We start from the raw sequence: 17579 nt of genomic DNA, 5'->3' as shown, positions 1-17579 counted from the left end.
ATCAAGCTGTTAAATACGAGATGTTGACAGGGGGCACGAACCAAATAAGTTCTACATTATTGCCAGCCAAGGTTTTATTGATCCGACCACTGATTAGACTTCAAATGAATCTGAATTTCGGTTTATGTGTTATTAATTCGAATGCTTCTAGCCTGCTAGCTATATGCATTTCCGTATTCACGGTCTGGCGAAGCTTAAAGTCCGGTCGGAAAGAATGCAACGGAATAAATATTAAGTGAAGCGTCTCACGGCAAAAATGTATTGGCACACCACCAATCAGCTGCCAGTAACAACAACGGCAACCGTCACAGTTAATGTCCAAATGTATTGATCTAGCAGAATAACTAGGTGGAAAGGGATAAACCGGATTAAAAAAATATTAGCTACAACACAAAGGAGCTCGGAACTTTAATATATGGATATACGGAGAGGGCATACTGGTTATTACCAATCGTGTAATCTGGATTTCAGTCTTGTGTTTCCAATGGTGGGTATCTAATCTACTACATCGGCGAAAAAGCTAATAGTTCCCAACCTCTTGCCGGTAGACAATCCATAAACTTTAGACATTCACATAATAAACACGATCGCTAAAGATCATTGGAAATTTCTTAGTTTACGGCAAACCTCTGGGCTAACGCCCAAATTTCTTCAACTCCAAGAATCTAAGCCCAGGATAGACGACTCCTACCATTCCCACCGACACCCAGATACCCACATCACCAGCAGCCTTGACAGCTAACGGCCCGACAAAGTACACTTGGTCCATGCCCAAAACTGCCCCCACAATCCCACAGGAAATGGCCGCACCGGCAGCCAATCCGTTAGTCACCTTGGTTCGGTCGTTCCATACGGCCCAGTTGTAGTAGGAAACAGCGCTGATCTCACCAGAAGCCTTCTCTCTGTCTATTCTGTCTTCGTTCTCCTTGGTGTACAAGTGGTGGAACCACTTGGTGCGGAAAATGAGGTTCTCTTCCGCTAACAACGTCATGTACATGGATGTCCAGTAGCCTAACATCGGCAACATGTTGCTCAAAATAATAGAGGCTTTGTTTCTACCTGCTAATGCGCAGATAAGGGTAATAGCGGAGATGGCAAACGTCCACATCCATCTCGGAACCTTCCCGCAGTAAGAAATGGTCATCTGGACACTGAAGGCAAAACTGTATAGGTTCAAAACGGAATTGGCAATCAAGGAAACAAAAAGAATTACCACCAAGAATTTGCCGAGTCCGTGCCATCTACCAGCAAAGACTATGTTGATCAATCCACCAATACCATTAATGTTGTACTCATCTAGCCACGGTGGGTAGTTGAGCGCAATGTTCCCGATATACGTACCGATCACCGCGACAAAAGTGGTAGGGATGAGAAGACCGAGGAAGGTGACGGTAAAAATGTGCGACGACGGCGTCTTCTCTGGAAAGAGAACGTAGTAATCGGAAGTAATACCACTCCAGGACCCGGTAACGGTATAACCGATCGCAGCATATGACAAGGAGTTACCAACGAGCTCGCTCGGGCTGGATGTCATGTTTGTGTTGGAGGCATACTGGTACTTGTCGGAGCAGACAACGTACATCAATATGATCGAGATAAAAACGGGAATTGCAAAGATAGTTTCCACCTTGAGCAAGTATCTAATACCAAACACAGCCACAAGGAAGGCAAATACCGAAAGCAAGACAATTCCCAACACCAAGTTAATTTGATCGCCCGAGACGGTTTGTAAGATCTGACCACCGATAACCGCGTTAACAATACTCCAACCAGCGAGCCCAACGATGTTGACCAAAGCACCGAAACGAACGAGCCACCACCCGAGAACGAAGCGAGTAGAGACGATTTGTCTTAATCCGGACTTTGGACCCATAGTGGAAGCATATGCGGCAACAAAGCAACCAATTGCTTGAGTGATGATACCCACAGTCATGGACTGTTTCAATCCCAAATTGAACAAGAGGGAACCGAGGAGGAAAGACTCCATGGAGGTAAGCCCGCCACAGGCAGAAAACCACAAGCCGGTCACTGAAATGAGTTGTTTGGTGACGTTTGGCTCTCTAGCTTCCGGGAGCACGCGCTTGAATCCACCTGTTTCAATCCCAAACAAGGTATCAATGTTTTGTATCATGTAAAGAGACTTACCCCAGACTCCAGGAGTATGCACTAGGTTTTGGAAGGAAGTGCGTGGTACCGTTGATTCATCCACTGATTCGAAAACGTGGGAGACATTGCTGTCGACCTTGATAGGCATTTGCTCTCCTTTTTCGGACATGTTTGTGGTTGAGGTCGGAGAATCGTTGGTGTACCTAAGTGTCTACCGGCTGGAATTTGCAAATAAAGCTTTAAAGACATATTCTCCTTAAATATGGAGGTTACAGATTGAAGGCCTTAGGAAAATAATTCACTAATATGTACTTAGGCAACCGATGCCTCTGGAACGAGAGTTAATTATGCAACAGCCGCGCGTTCTGGGAGTATCTGCATGCATATTCCGTTAATTATCCATTTGAAAAAGTGGAATATTCCTGTAGTTGCATACAATACCACGATCTTACATTCAGATTTGTCTCTTTTCTCGCCGACCTATCTTTAAAGAATCATTTAAGCCTTAGTTTATACTGCTTCCCGTAATCAGGCATGTTACAAACGAGGGCTTTGCAGAACCTGCCCCCAGTCCTTTCCACTGCTCTAAGCACCCCGGCGAGCTCTTTCCGCCATATATAACCGTTACAGTCAACATAAAATTAGGTTTTGACTCCTTAGGGTATGTTTCCTCTCCCCGGGACCTCTATAGGATGCGGATTTAAAAACCCCGAGCTTCATAAATTATCCTGTGTACACACTTATGCGTTAACAGTCCTCACTATGCGTTTACCTACTCCGGTATGCCCTTATGGTTATCAGGGTACATACACTGACATAATCATCCACACGCATTCGTTTATACCCTAAGTTGACTTGTATACACACTAACACAATCATTCAAGGCTAATTTCGTCTATGCACCAAAATCGTCAACCCCTGGTTCATTTTCTCTTCCAAGGCCGTGTTTGCGAGGGAAAGCTCAGTAATGCTAGTCTGTAATTTTATCATCTCCTCGCTGATATCCGCCTGGTCAATGTCGCTGAATAACGCCGCGAATTTCCGCTCAAGCTCTGCGTTTTCCGTTGCCAAACGGACGATTTCAGCCTCCGAGTCCCGGGTGGCATCCTGCGCGCGTTGGATCTCATTCGACATGTACTCTGACTCCTGTTTCAAGCTGGCGGATCGGTTGGAGGCCTCAAGAACCTCCAGCTTCAAGTCCTCAATGTGTATCAGGTTCTGAATCTCCTGCCGTTTGTCCGAGGATCCTTTGACAGCTTCGTTTGGGGGATCAGTACCAACTTCATCTCTAATTTTTTGAATCTCCGCCTGTAAGCTGACGATCTTTTCCCGCGCCACCGCGATATTGCATTCATACTTGCCATATTTGATATTGCCCGCTTCAATCAGAAACTTCATATCGTTAATCTCTCTCAAAATCGCCGCCTGGACAACTGTGTTTTGCCGTGTCGTCTCAGCTCGCTTAGCCTCGTGGTCTTCAAATGATCGTAACTCCCTTGTGGCAAGCTCAAAACGGCGGTACTCACGACTAAGCTCGTAGATGAGACGGTGGGTTAGGACGTTGGGGTTGAGAAAGCGCCGGGTTTCGCCCTGGTTGGTGTTGAGATTGATCCCAGACAACTCCTGAGGGTCCTGTTTCAAAGGATTCTCAATGTAGTCCTTCCTCAATCGTTTGGATTCATAGTAAGCAGTCTGGTTCTTCTGAGGAGCGGGCTCCGGCGTTGGCTCGCCCTCCACCTCCTCGTCGTAGTTGAAGTCGAACTTGACCTCCGTTAAGAGTGATTTTTCCACGTCCCAGGACGAGTACTTCGGAATTGCGTGGAGCTCCGGGAGCGGCCATGCGAGGCGAGGCGCATGCGGCTGCTCCATGACGAGCGAGCGGAACCACTCGGAGAGAAATTTCAAATCGGTGTTGTAGATGGGTCTCAAGTCCGGGGGAATTAGGCCAACCCTGTCGCGAAGAATCACCGCGGCATTGGTGATATCCTTGAGTGTATCCATCCCGATGGAACTCGCGTCGTATTGCTTGGCGTGGGGCTGAAAGTTGAGCGCAATGTGGTCAACGGTGTTGCTGGGGATTATGCGGATGACAGAGGCGCGCTGGCCGTTGGCGCGCTGGTGAAGGAGTGGCTGGTACGACTCTGTGTTGGTGGAGATGTCGAACGAGATGAGTAGGTCCAACTTGCCGGAAAAGTCAAATTCCACGTTGACCACGTCGTACGTGGAGGGCAAGACGTGGACGGTAAAGTCGTGAGTCTTTTTCTTCAGCGTCTCCTTTTTCAACGTGGTCCCTTCGTAACGTTTCACATTGCACTTGTAGCCAATCAACATTGCCTCGAGCATGTCGTGGGTGCGGTTCGCAGTCCGGGAGATGATGCCGACGTTCCGGAACTCCGGAATGTCCTGGATGCAGCGCATCAAGTCACCCAAGACCTTGAACTTCCCCGAGGTCTCCTTCAAACGGTTAGGCATGTCTCTGGCCGTGAGGGTCTTGGGCATGAAGTGCTTGATGAGCAAGTAGGGGTGCGACGCCACGAGCGAGAGGTTCAAGTGCATTGTCTTCATGGAATCGATGAGATAGCTGTTTTCCTTGGAAACCTCGGTCTTGACAAGTTCTGAGAACTTCAAGATGTCGGAGTAGTGCGAAGATACGATCTGGTCGGTTAACTCCTTCTGAAAGTCCAGCATCCCTGCGAGAAGCGAATAGTCCCCCGACAGGTTAGGGTGCGAGAGGTCAGGGTTGATGATCGGTGGCTCCGGCGTGCCATCAAGAATTCGAAGAAGATCCATGGAAGATGAAACAGAAGATACTTATTCAGGGGTTGGTAAAAGGTTGGCAGAAAGAAGTGGCTTTCAAGGGTTGTTTCATCTGGCTAGCATGTAGTGGATCATAGTCTCTAGGTCACGTTACCTAATGGTCACGTGATTGAGAAACGATCTCGGATGAGAGGCTGAGAGAAAAGCTGTAGATAGTGGCATTAGCGTTATAATTTGGTTATAAGTCATAATTAAACGCCAAGAATCTCTATTGTTATCTTTTTACAGTGGGGTACATCCCTCAGGGTAATTTGTAACGCAATGTAGAATGGCTACGAATCCTGGTGGTGCTTTGCTCCGATGGACCAGGATACATCGTTACCGTATTACGTTAATAGTTTTTTTGATAAAACAATTCTTTTTAAATTCTTCGATTTTAATGAAAAAAAAATTTTTTTTAAAATATAATTGTTGATAGTATGATCCTTCATGAGTATCATGTCACAACCCCCATTTGTTAGTCATCCACGGATGACAGACTAACGCCGACACCTCTTAGTATAAAGAGGGACATGAATCTTACCCTCTCTGTCTATGTATTTAGTGCGAAAATGAGCCTATTCAACTTAGCCGATAATGGTCTTAGAAATATCACAATAGCCTTAATTGGGAAGGGCAAATCCTCGATGCCTATATCTGAACCCTCCGGTGCATACGCGACCTTTGGCAACATCTGAATCTGCCACATGCATACTTTGTAATGGCTTCGCACTCCTACATCTTTACCTTACAAGAGCAGTTATTGCATTTTCCCGTTGTTCATCCCACTGCCATGGACAGCGAATTTGATACCGAAGACTTTCCCTTCCCACGGGCTGTGTCGCGCGAGTCGTTTGCAGAGGGCACTGTAGGCGACTTCAGCCCCGACGAGTTCTTGTACAAGCACCACAGATTTTCCGCCTTGGACGACCTCCACGACGAGCTCGGAAAGTTACTCCAACAATTGGATACAGAGTTGCTTAACTTGGTGAACAACGACTACAACGATTTCATCTCTCTCGGCCACTCCATCGACGGCGGGTTGGACATCATCAACAGCATCGAGATCGACTTGAGCAGCTATGAAAAGCAGTTGCTGGTCGAGCGCGAAAAACTCTCCCTGTCTGCCAAGTTGGTAGGCAGTGATGTGAAGTTTCAATACGCTACGTTCGAGCTCAAGTACAAAGCGCAGCTACTTCTCCTCCTTGACGAGCAATTGACCCACTTCGAGCTGGTCTTTTCGCAGGCGAACTTCAGCGTCAAGCAGGTCCTCTCGTTATTTCTCATCATCCACAAGCTCTACGCAGTGGTTTCAGGCTTTGATAACGTCTTTTTAACCACTGTTCTCACGCCCAAGGTGAACCGCTTGCGCTTCGAGTTCCACACAGTTTTGGACGAGCAATTGACGCAATCGCTTCGTGATGCATCCGACCTGCGCGTTTTGCAGCTCTTAGAGGCGTATACGGTAATTGGTGAGGGGGCTAAGGCGTTACGGTTGATCAAGGGAGAAGCGTAGTTCATACTGGGTATTGTCATTCGGTAACTTGGGACAAGAAAAGCGTTAGTATAACGTGAAATTCGGAGGCAAAACCGGCGTGAGGTCAATGTGCTTGTCCTTAACTGCCCAGTATCTGATCAGCCTACTTGGGTGTAAGAGCAAACTTAAATATCGGTATTTGCACGAGGATTTCGATTTAAACTAGATTTTACTTGTTTTGGGAAGGTGCAAACATGGACTGCACGATAAGGGCCTGGCTTAGACTTGTGAGGGTCCGTTTGACATGGCACATCCATCTTGGATGGCCCTAGGAATATAGTAAATTATTATTAGCCTTAAGAATAAATAATTTTATAACCCGAGAATTAACTGGTGCTGAAGCTTGAAATCAGTGTTAAGCTCCACCACCAGTTTAAAAGCGCCAGAAACCTGTTTGAATAATGCTGTTTTTTTATTCCTCAATGCCTTTTTACTTTCTACAAGGTCCGCCTTGGACTTTTAATTCATTTAATCACCTGTAAATGGGGTGGTATAATATTAGGACGGAGGTTATAAATGATGAATAAAAGGTAAACGGTGTGTGGATGAGGGATTGGTAAGGAAGTACGTTCGGGGCCAACTAAGACGGTGTGTGGAGACCGAATCGGAAACTTATGTTGTATATCTTAGGTAAAATGCAGGAATTGAATGTCTAGAAAAGACTTCCTATAAGACCAAACAGTCTGAAAAGCCATTTACCAGTGTACTGAGAGTACCGGAATATTAACGTTTATATAAGAGGGGAAATGGTAAAGGGGCCTGGAATAGGATTAAATGTGTGGGTAAGACTGGACCACATCGAGGTACCCTGAATGCTGCCTAAAACAGTAACTTTCCGCTGTGCTGCTCATCGCATCCCGTCCCGGGTAACACGCCTGCAGTGAAAAATTATTTTTTCTAGTATGATGCATAAAAGAAAAGTAATACAGAGGTCGTCAAATCAAAGATTACCCAACATAGACCTACCTAGCATTATGGTTTCAGATCCGTTTTTATCAGATTCTAGAAAGCGCAAGCGTCCCACCACAATGCGGGCTCCGCACAAGAAGCAGGCCACCCCGACCCCAGACAAACATGACGTGGAAATCACCGACTCCGAGTCCGAGAACGACGAGCAGGGCAATGTCTCCGCCAACGAGAGTGAAGAGGCGGATGAAGATGCATTAGACTCCGAAGAGGAGTTTCAGGACGAGAGTGCGGCCGACAAGAGAAGAAGATTGGCGAAGCAGTACTTGGACAACTTGAAGCTGGAGACGATGGCGGGTGATAACTACGACTTCGATGCACAAGACTTGGACGACGATATTTTGGCCAGCCGTTTGCAGCGTGATGTGGCGGAAAACAAGGGGATGATCTACAAGTTCTTTGCGGCGTCATTGATCGTGGATGATGAGGCTATAAGACAGCAGTTTACGCGCATCGGGTCCAAGGGCTTGACGGGGGTGTCTGTTTGCTACCCCCACGCTTACACGGTCTCAAAAGACATGGAGTTGATTAAATGGAACATTGATGATAAGAACAAGAAAGCGGTGAGAGTCAAGCATACCAAGGGTGGTCCGAAGTTCGCTGAGCTCGCCAGTGACCCGTCTTTGAACGGCCATTCCGACGAGATATTATGCGTGGCTGCGTCGCCAGATGGCAAATATGTCGTCACCGGTGGACGAGACAACAGAATCATCGTGTGGAGTACTGAGTCATTGACTCCTGTGAAGGTGCTCGAGACCAGAAAGGGCGGCGTCAGAAACAACGGTGATGTTTTGGCGATGGTGTTCCGCCGTAACAGCGACCAGTTGTACGTGGCGTGCGCCGACTTAAGAATCCGCACATACTCCATCAACCAGATGGCACAGTTAGAGACGTTGTACGGACACCAGGACTTGGTTGTGGATATTAGCTCATTGATCCAGGAGAGATGCGTGACTGTGGGCAGCAGAGACAAGACCGCCATGTTGTGGAAGATCTCCGAGGAATCCAGATTGACCTTCCGAGGTGGTGACACCGACCCCGCAGCCAGAAGAAGCAGCAAGTACACCAAGGACAAGAGCGACAAACCGAAGGACGTTGTCCGTCCAGCGTTCTACGCGGAGGGCAGTATGGACTGTGTTTCCATGCTAGACGATACCCATTTTGTTACCGGTTCCGATAACGGAAATATTTCTCTCTGGTCTCTTGCTAAGAAGAAGGCTCTTTACACGATGCGCCAGGCTCACGGGCTTATCCCCCAAGAACGTGTCTATTCGGCTGAAGCAGAGTATTCCGGCAAGCCGGAGGAACTTCCGCCAAAGAGCCCCTACTGGATCACGTCGATCTACGCGTTGCCGTACTCGGACATCTTTGTCTCCGGTTCGTGGGACGGTAAGCTCCGTCTCTGGAAGTTGGAGGCAAACTTGCGTCAGTTCACGTTGTTAAAAGAGTTGGACGGCGCCAAGGGCTTGGTTACCAAGTTGGAAATGTTCGAGGGCAAGAGCGACGATGGCGAATACATCAAAGTCGTCGGTAGCATGAGCAAAGAGCATCGTTTGGGTAGATGGTGCAAGGTCCCAGGTGGGAGAAACGCATTATACTCTGCCGTCATCGCCAAGCAAAAATAACCACCCATTGCATCGTCCGTATAGATATACTCAATTGTACATTACCTCATAAAGAAAACCCCTTAATCAGGTCAACCGTGACTGTAAAAAATCAAGAACGATAAAAGCAATGCCAGATAAAGGCAATATTTTGTGACCATTGAGCAATACCTCGGTGAGGTGAGGAAAGGGCTACGACACCCTAGTTAGTGGTGGTTGTGTATGTCTAGTCTATACATGGTGTTGCATGCGACCCGAAAGGCTAGTATCGGTAATGAGTTTAGCTTGGGCTCTGACTGGACATCCGGGTGGCAATGACATCCCAACTGCTAGCAGACCTAGCATCATACAGAACGCCTTACTACGTATGGCAAAAACCAAAATATTGGAAAACCGCTGAATCAAGTAAAGTGATACTGAAATGGTAGTATTCAGATCCGATATTACAAAATAAAGGTGAAAAGGAGAGTGATAAAATACGAGTGAAGAAATTATTCCAACATATACGTAAGCTCTATAGGAAATGCTTACCTTATACGCTTAATTGTCAACTTCTAGCTAGGTTCCACTACGTTTACGCCAAATCTACTCAGACAGAAGTAACAGAGAAAACAGATGGTATATGTAAAAAAGAGAGCCGACAAACTTGAAGAAAATGGATGTATGTTCTGGGCACTCAAGTCGAAAAATCAACACTCCAAGAGGTTTTTAGAGGGACTTGCAGATACAATACGGAAAACCAGGGAATAGAACGAGCAAAAAAAGCAAAAAAGGATAATAATACAACATGACAAGTGCCGGAGAGGGGAAAAAGCGAAGAAAAACACCAGAAGACGAACAAGAGGTAAAAACATGCCAGCAGAAATGGGCTAGCCAAAGAAAAAGAGAGGGAGGTCTCGATAGGCGTATCATGAAAAGAAGCTGCGGGTGGTAACGCGGAGAGTCAGAAACCAAATGTTTCCAGCTTACCCCATTTTACCTTCATACTTTCTTTTCAGGTTGAGCTTTCAGAAACCTTACAACAAGACGGCGATCAAAGCGCCCACGACACCAGCACCCATCATTGGGATGCGGAGATCGTTAGCACCAGCCTTTGAGGTAGACGAACTCGCTACGGAGGCGGCAGTAACAGCAGACAAAGGTTGTCCGGTAGTGGTAGCAGAAACCGCGGTGGTACTCCACTGACTGGAAAAGGCGGTAGTAGAGTTGGCGTAGGAGGAGAATGAATGACTGGTGGAGTTCGAGATATCAGAAGCAATGGCAATCAAACCTTGGGCAGATATCATGGCCTCGGAAGAGCGAGAAGCTACGGAGGCACGAGAAGCAGAGGCAGCGGAAGCTGAGGAAACCGAGGCTATAGAGACAGACGAGGCCGAGGCAACAGAAGCAGCAGAAGCAGACGACTTGGCCAACACAGATTCATACGACTTGTAGAATACATCGGAAGCAATCGAGGCAGCAGAAGCAGAGGAGAGAGCGGAAGCCATAGCCGCGGAGGCAGATGATACAGACGCGACTGAAGCAATGGAAGCAGAAATGACAGACGCGACGGAAGCAGCTGATACGGAGGAAACAGAGGCAACTGATGCAGTTGAAGCAGACGCGGCTGATGCAGCTGAAGCAACAGAAGCAGCAGAAATAGCAGAAATAACAGAAGCAGCAGAAATAGCAGAAATAGCAGAGGCAGCAGAGGCAGCAGAGGCGGCAGAAGCAGCAGAAACTGACGCGACTGACGCGGCAGAGGCAGAAGAAGCTGACGCAGCTGACGCAGCACTGGCAGCAGAAACAGATGACTCCGCGAGAGCGGCAGCAGACTCGCTTGGGGTCAACAAGGTTTCGGTGACAGTGACATAAATAATGGAGGTGGTGGTCACATCGGCCTTAGCCAAGTAAGGAAGAGCGGCAAGCGCAAACGGGATATAGCTTTTGTTGAAAATCATAGCTAACTGGGAAAAGGGGTATAACAGACGTAGGAAGAACGCGACTTGTGGTAGTTAATAGTGAGTGGTTGGAGAGCAAAAAAAGACAAGTATGTAGTTGTTTTTTTTGACAAATAAATCAACAACAAAGGATGATAAAGAGAGCTGAGGGGGTTAAAGGAGTGACTGGGGTTGGATATATGGAGAAGAGAAAGTGTTATTGATAGTTGTCGAAAATAAACGAGTTTCAAATATGAACCTAGCGAATGGAATGCTACCATCACGTTGGATGGTGGTTCTGCTTCGAGGGAGTGAGAACCTGCTAAGCAAATGGGAATAAGTATTCAAGATTCATAACCATAGCGTCCGAGATGTGGCTAAAAGTGCATTAGCTCTCATGTAGCTGTGGAACTAGCTGTGGTTATTTCTTTTTATTTCTGGATTGGTCGACGCCGTACGAGAATTGTAGCTGGAAGTGCAGGGGTATTTTTCTCCTTGCACGGATCGGGCGAGATCATGCAGCTACGACTAAAAGCTAGAAAGGTAATTTCTATCCTCAAACCATCGAAACAATAACATTCAAAGTAAGGTAGATGCATACCGATCACGGAATCAAGACAATAGCGCATATACCCCTAGAGTCATGACTCTACCAATACATGGGGGGAACGCCACGAAGCATGCATGAACTATAGAGAAAGAGATCCGAATTTGGAGGAGTGCATAATAGCCTACTGCCTGTGTCGTTCAGAAATTCCCATATTAGGAAGGATGACTGGGTTTCGCACACATGTCAGACAGAATATGTGTTATTTATTTAGACTAGTGAAAGAGATGCACATACAAATGTACGTTATATAAGCACCCTGGGTCAGGCATATATTCTGTACATAATACATCCCTGCTGCTGAGGTATGTAGCTATATGCATATCCTGCGGTAGGCATCATAGTTCTCAGCTTTATTTGGAAGTAAGGATACTGTTTTGGGTTGCATCACTGGGAAAGGTGCTATATGCATATGCATGCATGAAAAAGCTAGTAGCCAACTACGGAACTGATGACTGTGTAGCTGTCAGACGAGCGGCTACATGTGCACAAAACGTGATATGCCCCTGATTGCCTATTAAAATGGTAGATCGCGCAAACGTCCATTGCGAGTCAACTCACTTGATACATACCGGTACGATACAAGCCAGTCGATGCGGCAAGCCCTTCGTGTTTAGTTTGTCTTTTAGTCGTGGAAGACTAAAATATAGTCTAATGAAAGCATTTCCCATGTTTCCAGAACAGGGTGTCACGGGATAGTATCGCCAACGACCTGTATGTCTCTAGTGTAAAACGGGTATTTTTGTAAGCAAATAACTGTATAACGATATTTACTGTATGAGGTTCACGCCTTTAGCAATTGTGTTAAAGATGCCCCATGCGAATTGATAATTGATTTAATCAAATAACGTGCTACGTATATTTTTACTAACATTAGCGTATACGCGAAACTTTTATAAAGAATTTCAACTTTACATAGTAAACATTAAGATTAAATATAATATTTAATATTATAGTTAATTAAAGAAATGTGTTTTATATGCTGTAAACAGAGTAACCAGCTTAGTATTACCCAAATAGATATTAAAGTAGCTATGTGGAGCTAACGTTGTCCCTATGAGCAAGTTATATGCAAGCGTAATGTTCTATATAAACCGTGCGGTATACTTCCTGCACCTCCTTACATGCAAATTGCTTTGTAACTGGTCACAAACGGACACTAAGCTGACTCATACTTGGCGTACACTCAGTGTTAAAAAAAAACTGAAGCAGCTCCAATATCGGGAAATTAATGTCTAGAATGAAGAGAACCTGATTATTGGCAAATTGGAATCGCTATTATGCAAATGATCGGCAATGAATGTAGCGAAAGTTCGACGATCTCAGTTTTTGCCGAGTACTATTGTACGCCGTATTTACACTAAGATAAACTCCCCGTCAGTGCTAAAGTCATCACTAGGCCAAATCGTAAATTCTCAATTAACAAAGAGCAAACATACTGCGCCAAAAGAGAGTGAACTCGGACTATCTACACGAAGGCAACCTATATTTATGAAACTATCTAAATCTTCAAAGGTATGACATAAGATATTACCGAAGACACCCTCACATATAAAAAGTGAAGGTCAGTACATCGTTCTGGAGCAGCATGATTTATTATTTCTATCAGTGACAGGCGTTTGTAAGCCCACTTACTGTGATACAAATGGCCCGTGGGCAGTATATCTTCATCAATAGTTACAACGGAATATGGTGAAAAAGTAAACAAGCGCCGCACCCCGTGCAGTGTCTTTGCCTGCGTGCCAAGTTTAACCAATGAAAGCCTTTGAATTTGTCATCTGCTTACCTTAAACGGTTTTTGTAAGGCTCCAGGGCTGCAAATCCATCCGGTATATATCTATTATGCAGTACAATGTTATACTTTTGCAGTAATTTTCAGTGCAGGGTACACACAAGCACAATACACGTCGGCCGATTAGCAATATATATAGTCTAGATCACCTGGTATAGACTGCCCTGATTTTAGTACCCTTTATCCTTTACCACTATTTCTTTCGGTCTTTACCTTTGCTAATAACTTCTCATTATTTCAGAGATTAATTTACTTAATTTCTTTACTGTCACAGATACCCCATTCGTACGTCAAAGGCATCTGTCCGACTTGGTAACTGATTCTACCTGAAACACTTCACCTTACACACACTATGTCGTTGGTCGGCTTAAAGAATGCCATTGCGGCAGTGGTCTCTTCAACAGATAAGACCCCCGAACAAGCAAATTTGACCCAATCCCACCAGACTCCATATGGCACTGCTGCCCCCGATTTTCACCAAGACTTGGAACGTGCTGAATCTCAATTGGCCAAAAGTAAGGCTGAGTCTCAGGGTACTGGCTTTTTGAGCAAGTTTGATCCGAGGGTCATGTCAGACGTCATCATTGGGTTATCTGATGGCTTGACTGTTCCCTTTGCCTTGACGGCTGGCTTATCTTCTCTTGGTGACTCTAAATTGGTCATCACCGGTGGTTTAGCTGAATTGGTTTCTGGCTCCATTTCCATGGGTCTCGGTGGTTTCTTGGCCGCCAGATCAGAAGCTGAATACTACCTGGCCCAAGTAAAATCGTGCAAACAAGAATTCTTTCAAAACCCGGATATCTTGGCTGAAGAGATCGGCGATGTTTTGTTAGAAACCGGTGCCTCCCAGGGTACTATCAACTCCTTCTTGAAGGACGTCCAGCACCAACCTTCCAATATGGTGGATTTCGTTATCCGCTTCGGTAAGGGGCTAGAGGAGCCGGCCGAAGGTCGTCAATTAACCTCCGCTTTGACTATCGGTATCTCATATTTCTTGGGTGGCTTCATTCCGTTGATTCCGTACTTTTTTACCACGCTTGTTCACACTGGGTTGCTCATTTCTGTCCTTATCATGGGTGTTACGTTGTTTATTTTTGGCTACGTAAAGACTTCTATTTCTTTGGACGGCTGTGGTAGATGGAAGAAAGTCAACGAAGGGCTACAAATGATGCTTATTGGTGGGTTTGCAGCAGGAAGTGCTTGGGCGTTGGTTAAATGTATAGAATAACGAGAAAACCTCAATCCCCCGGTTACATCAAAGCCAACTCCAAAACGATGCCATAGTTGGAGTTGGTCCCTGACTTTGCTGCACGAATACATATCCAGCGGCATAGACATTCACTGATTTCATGTTAGGGCCGTGCCTATGCAAAAAAAAGCAGAATGGCAGAAAGCAGTGACATTGAACCTATCATTGAATTATCAACAATTGATCGGGTTCCAAGTTTCTCCTTTGTCTTTCCTCTGTTTTGATTTCCGATCGAGGTACTGGCTTTTTAAAGATCACTCGTTGAAAGATACAAATTACAAACCATTTTAGTTAGTCTTCCTTCTCATTGCATTTTACCATATATAATTCCCAATTTATTTTGCTCAATTATCTGATGTAGGGTTTTTCTTTTCAAGTTAACTTCTTTTCGCAGGCGCCATCTTAAGAGATGGTAAACAGTTCCTTCTCGTCTTTTAAGACTGGTCTTACCTAGCGCGATGTAAAGCTGTCGCATAGACTTATAGAGGTTTAAAATGTTGTTGTTTTTGGCGAGAGTCAGCTCAGCTCGGATGATACTATCTAGTTCTTTAGGGCTAGAAGCACTGAGTGACGCCATCAATTACATGGAGGTTGCTTTCAAATGTATCAGCTCGTAAGTTACATATGCACCTACGAAGTTAACGCATAATTATTTGGGAAACGCGAAGTCGTGAGTTTTCGATGTAGCGTCTGCATGGTAGCTATGGATAAACCACATTCTAACTTGGGATCGCCGAAAAGCCAACGATTGTCCATTTCAAAGGTTCTCAAATATCATCCATTCATATTGTCATCTATTATTAACCCCACCCATCTGTATCCTTTCGGAGAGCCACAGAAACAATGATGAGTGACTACTCGGACTTTTCATCGCCCGGAGAAGAGGAGGATCTAGCCTACAACACCAAGGGACTATTTGGCGACCTCGACTTCCTCCCTTCGCTGGTAACAAGATCATCCCTACCCAAATCATCCACTCCGCTCAAAAAGATACCGCAAAGCTTCCGTTCCAGGTCCAAGCGATCACCCCCATCGTCTGATGACGAGCTTCACGCTTCCCCAATCCACTCTAACAAAAAACCAACCCGCTCGAACAAGGTGAAGCCACTATTTGGACTTTCAGCCAAAACATTTAACGGTGAAGCTGATGATCCGCTTCTCGATTCGATTAGCAACATGTTCAAACATCCTTTAACACAGAAATATAACTTTGATACAAACCTAGCCCACACGCTAGCCCAAGACGAACTTTTAACAGCCAAACTCGAAAAGGATAGGAGCGAGAGCCAAGCAAAGCTCCTTCGAGCCCAAGGGTTAAAAGCCATTATCTCCGACACTGTTCACGAAGGCGTAAAGCAGGATAAGCAGTGGAACCTATTCGCTGATAATCTCTTTTTCCAACTAGATGAAGCCGACGCTAAGGAGAAAGCCGGCGAATATAGCGCTAGAATGCTCAAGGATGTATATCTATTCAACGCTTCCCCCACTGATGAGGTGAATCATGCGTTAGAGAAGTTGCGAAGCATCGAGTCGCTCTACGGGGAAGACCAGGAAAGAGCGGAGCAAGATCGAAAGTGCGGGTTCTACATGTCCCGCAAGAACTTTCCCACCCCTAAACAACCGCCACAATTGAATGGGTCATTTCATGCCAGTTTGAGATTTCTCTGGGGATCATTGATTTGCGATGAGCCCAAAATCTTGGAAGGATACCGTCACTGTTTCCTAGCATATAAAGACCATGTTAGCCCGGAAAATGTGCCTTTGAACCCAAAGCCAGACTTTATTTTGAAGTTTATGAAACTTTTGGGATGCAACGTGCAAGTTTTGCGTGAGGTAGCACACTCCGATGGTTGGAACGGAAAGCCATACGACGAAGGAAAAGTCTTGACATCAGCCACGAATATCCGAGGAAACGAAGCCGGCATTATCGATCATCATTTGGCTATTCGGTCCTATTGTTATCACAACTTCCCTCTAATTTTAGCTAAAATCTCGAATTTAGTAGAGTTCACTGTTAATTGCACAAGATATGATCTAAGGACATTTTGCTTGCTATTCCAAATCACATGCTTGTTGTTACTTGATAAAAGGTTGTCTCTTGAAAGCACGCTACAAGATCAAATCCTGTCCTTCCTTGAGAGACTCTTCCGGTGGTTCATTGACCACAACTCAAACAAGATTGAAGCCGACAATAAGGATTTCACTGAACAAGAGTTTAAATCCGTGCACAACGTGATTCACCGGACCTCAAAAAACCATCCAGAACTCACGTTCCGTATTCTTCACAAAATCGTCATTTCACTTGGTTCTAGTGAGTTTAAAGTCCGAAATCTTTCAAAATGGTTGGTTATTTCGCATATCAATGATCAGGTACAATTTGAGTACTGTTCCTTGTTTCCACCTCCCAGCAGGTCTATACCGAAGCCGGAACCAATGGAAACACAATACCTCTACCTGGTTCTTCCCTTTATCAGCGCCTTACTCCAGCCTCCATCCGCTTCAGCCGAGCAGCTTACATCCTCCCAGCGGTTGAAGTGCCTCCTCACTGCCCGGTACAAGTTTATCCTTATGCTTCCCTTGCTTATAAAAGTATACAAGTTACCAACGGCTGATCTTAGAAATATCACAACCCAGTTGGATGCATGTTTCGCTAACGGTGACTCAAATTCCATCTTCTATATACTAGGGGGAGGTATGTGGCTTGGGGAGGTTACCAATTGCAAGATTTGGGTAAGATGTGTGAAACAGTTGCTTGAAGTCGAATTGCTGGGAAGAAAGGTTATTGCGTTTGATATCTATGATTAAGTCTAGACTACGGTCAATAAGATACAATCGATGAATACAAGTATACACCGTTTTAATCCAGGTAAGTGGCAAAAATCATTTAGATTTCTGCGGACATCTGTGTGAAACGTCATTAGATTAAAATACAAAGGCTAACCAATAGCCAGGAATTAGGAGCGACAGACAAAAACAAGAGTTTATATTAAAAGAAAAAAAAAG

General features: G+C 45.3%; 7 protein-coding genes across 7 annotated transcripts; 4 read left to right on the top strand and 3 right to left on the bottom strand.

Annotated features, from left to right (window-relative positions):
• Nucleotides 1-402: 402 nt before the first annotated feature.
• BABINDRAFT_161597 (uncharacterized protein) lies at nucleotides 403-2375 on the bottom strand. Its single transcript, XM_019128897.1, has one exon. The coding sequence runs from the start codon at nucleotides 2273-2275 to the stop codon at nucleotides 635-637; it is 1641 nt and encodes a 546-aa protein (XP_018985259.1). The 5' UTR covers nucleotides 2276-2375; the 3' UTR covers nucleotides 403-634.
• Nucleotides 2376-2929: 554 nt separating this feature from the next.
• Nucleotides 2930-4947, bottom strand: BABINDRAFT_161596 (uncharacterized protein). Its single transcript, XM_019128896.1, has one exon. It carries the CDS (start codon nucleotides 4894-4896, stop codon nucleotides 2992-2994), a length of 1905 nt encoding a protein of 634 aa, XP_018985258.1. The 5' UTR covers nucleotides 4897-4947; the 3' UTR covers nucleotides 2930-2991.
• A 681-nt stretch (nucleotides 4948-5628) lies between these two features.
• BABINDRAFT_161595 (Golgi transport complex subunit) lies at nucleotides 5629-6764 on the top strand. The gene has a single exon (XM_019128895.1). The coding sequence runs from the start codon at nucleotides 5696-5698 to the stop codon at nucleotides 6416-6418; it is 723 nt and encodes a 240-aa protein (XP_018985257.1). The 5' UTR covers nucleotides 5629-5695; the 3' UTR covers nucleotides 6419-6764.
• Nucleotides 6765-7390: 626 nt separating this feature from the next.
• RRP9 (Rrp9p) lies at nucleotides 7391-9492 on the top strand. The gene has a single exon (XM_019128894.1). It carries the CDS (start codon nucleotides 7414-7416, stop codon nucleotides 9028-9030), a length of 1617 nt encoding a protein of 538 aa, XP_018985256.1. The 5' UTR covers nucleotides 7391-7413; the 3' UTR covers nucleotides 9031-9492.
• A 109-nt stretch (nucleotides 9493-9601) lies between these two features.
• BABINDRAFT_161593 (uncharacterized protein) lies at nucleotides 9602-11142 on the bottom strand. Its single transcript, XM_019128893.1, has one exon. The coding sequence runs from the start codon at nucleotides 10947-10949 to the stop codon at nucleotides 10026-10028; it is 924 nt and encodes a 307-aa protein (XP_018985255.1). The 5' UTR covers nucleotides 10950-11142; the 3' UTR covers nucleotides 9602-10025.
• A 2537-nt stretch (nucleotides 11143-13679) lies between these two features.
• CCC1 (Ccc1p) lies at nucleotides 13680-14555 on the top strand (the record flags this gene model as incomplete). Its single annotated transcript, XM_019131784.1, has 1 exon — nucleotides 13680-14555. The coding sequence occupies one exon, from the start codon at nucleotides 13680-13682 to the stop codon at nucleotides 14553-14555; it is 876 nt and encodes a 291-aa protein (XP_018985254.1).
• A 753-nt stretch (nucleotides 14556-15308) lies between these two features.
• BABINDRAFT_161591 (uncharacterized protein) lies at nucleotides 15309-17447 on the top strand (the record flags this gene model as incomplete). Its single annotated transcript, XM_019128892.1, has 1 exon — nucleotides 15309-17447. A coding segment is annotated over exon 1 (1958 nt), but the record flags the coding sequence as incomplete, so codon positions are not given.
• Between the last annotated feature and the right edge of the window lie 132 nt (nucleotides 17448-17579).

The sequence above is a fragment of the Babjeviella inositovora genome (assembly GCF_001661335.1).
Source record: "Babjeviella inositovora NRRL Y-12698 unplaced genomic scaffold BABINscaffold_6, whole genome shotgun sequence".
NCBI lineage: Eukaryota > Fungi > Ascomycota > Pichiomycetes > Serinales > Babjeviella > Babjeviella inositovora.
The sequence above is the reverse complement of the archived record's forward strand: the minus strand, read 5'-3'. Positions and strand labels throughout refer to the sequence as shown.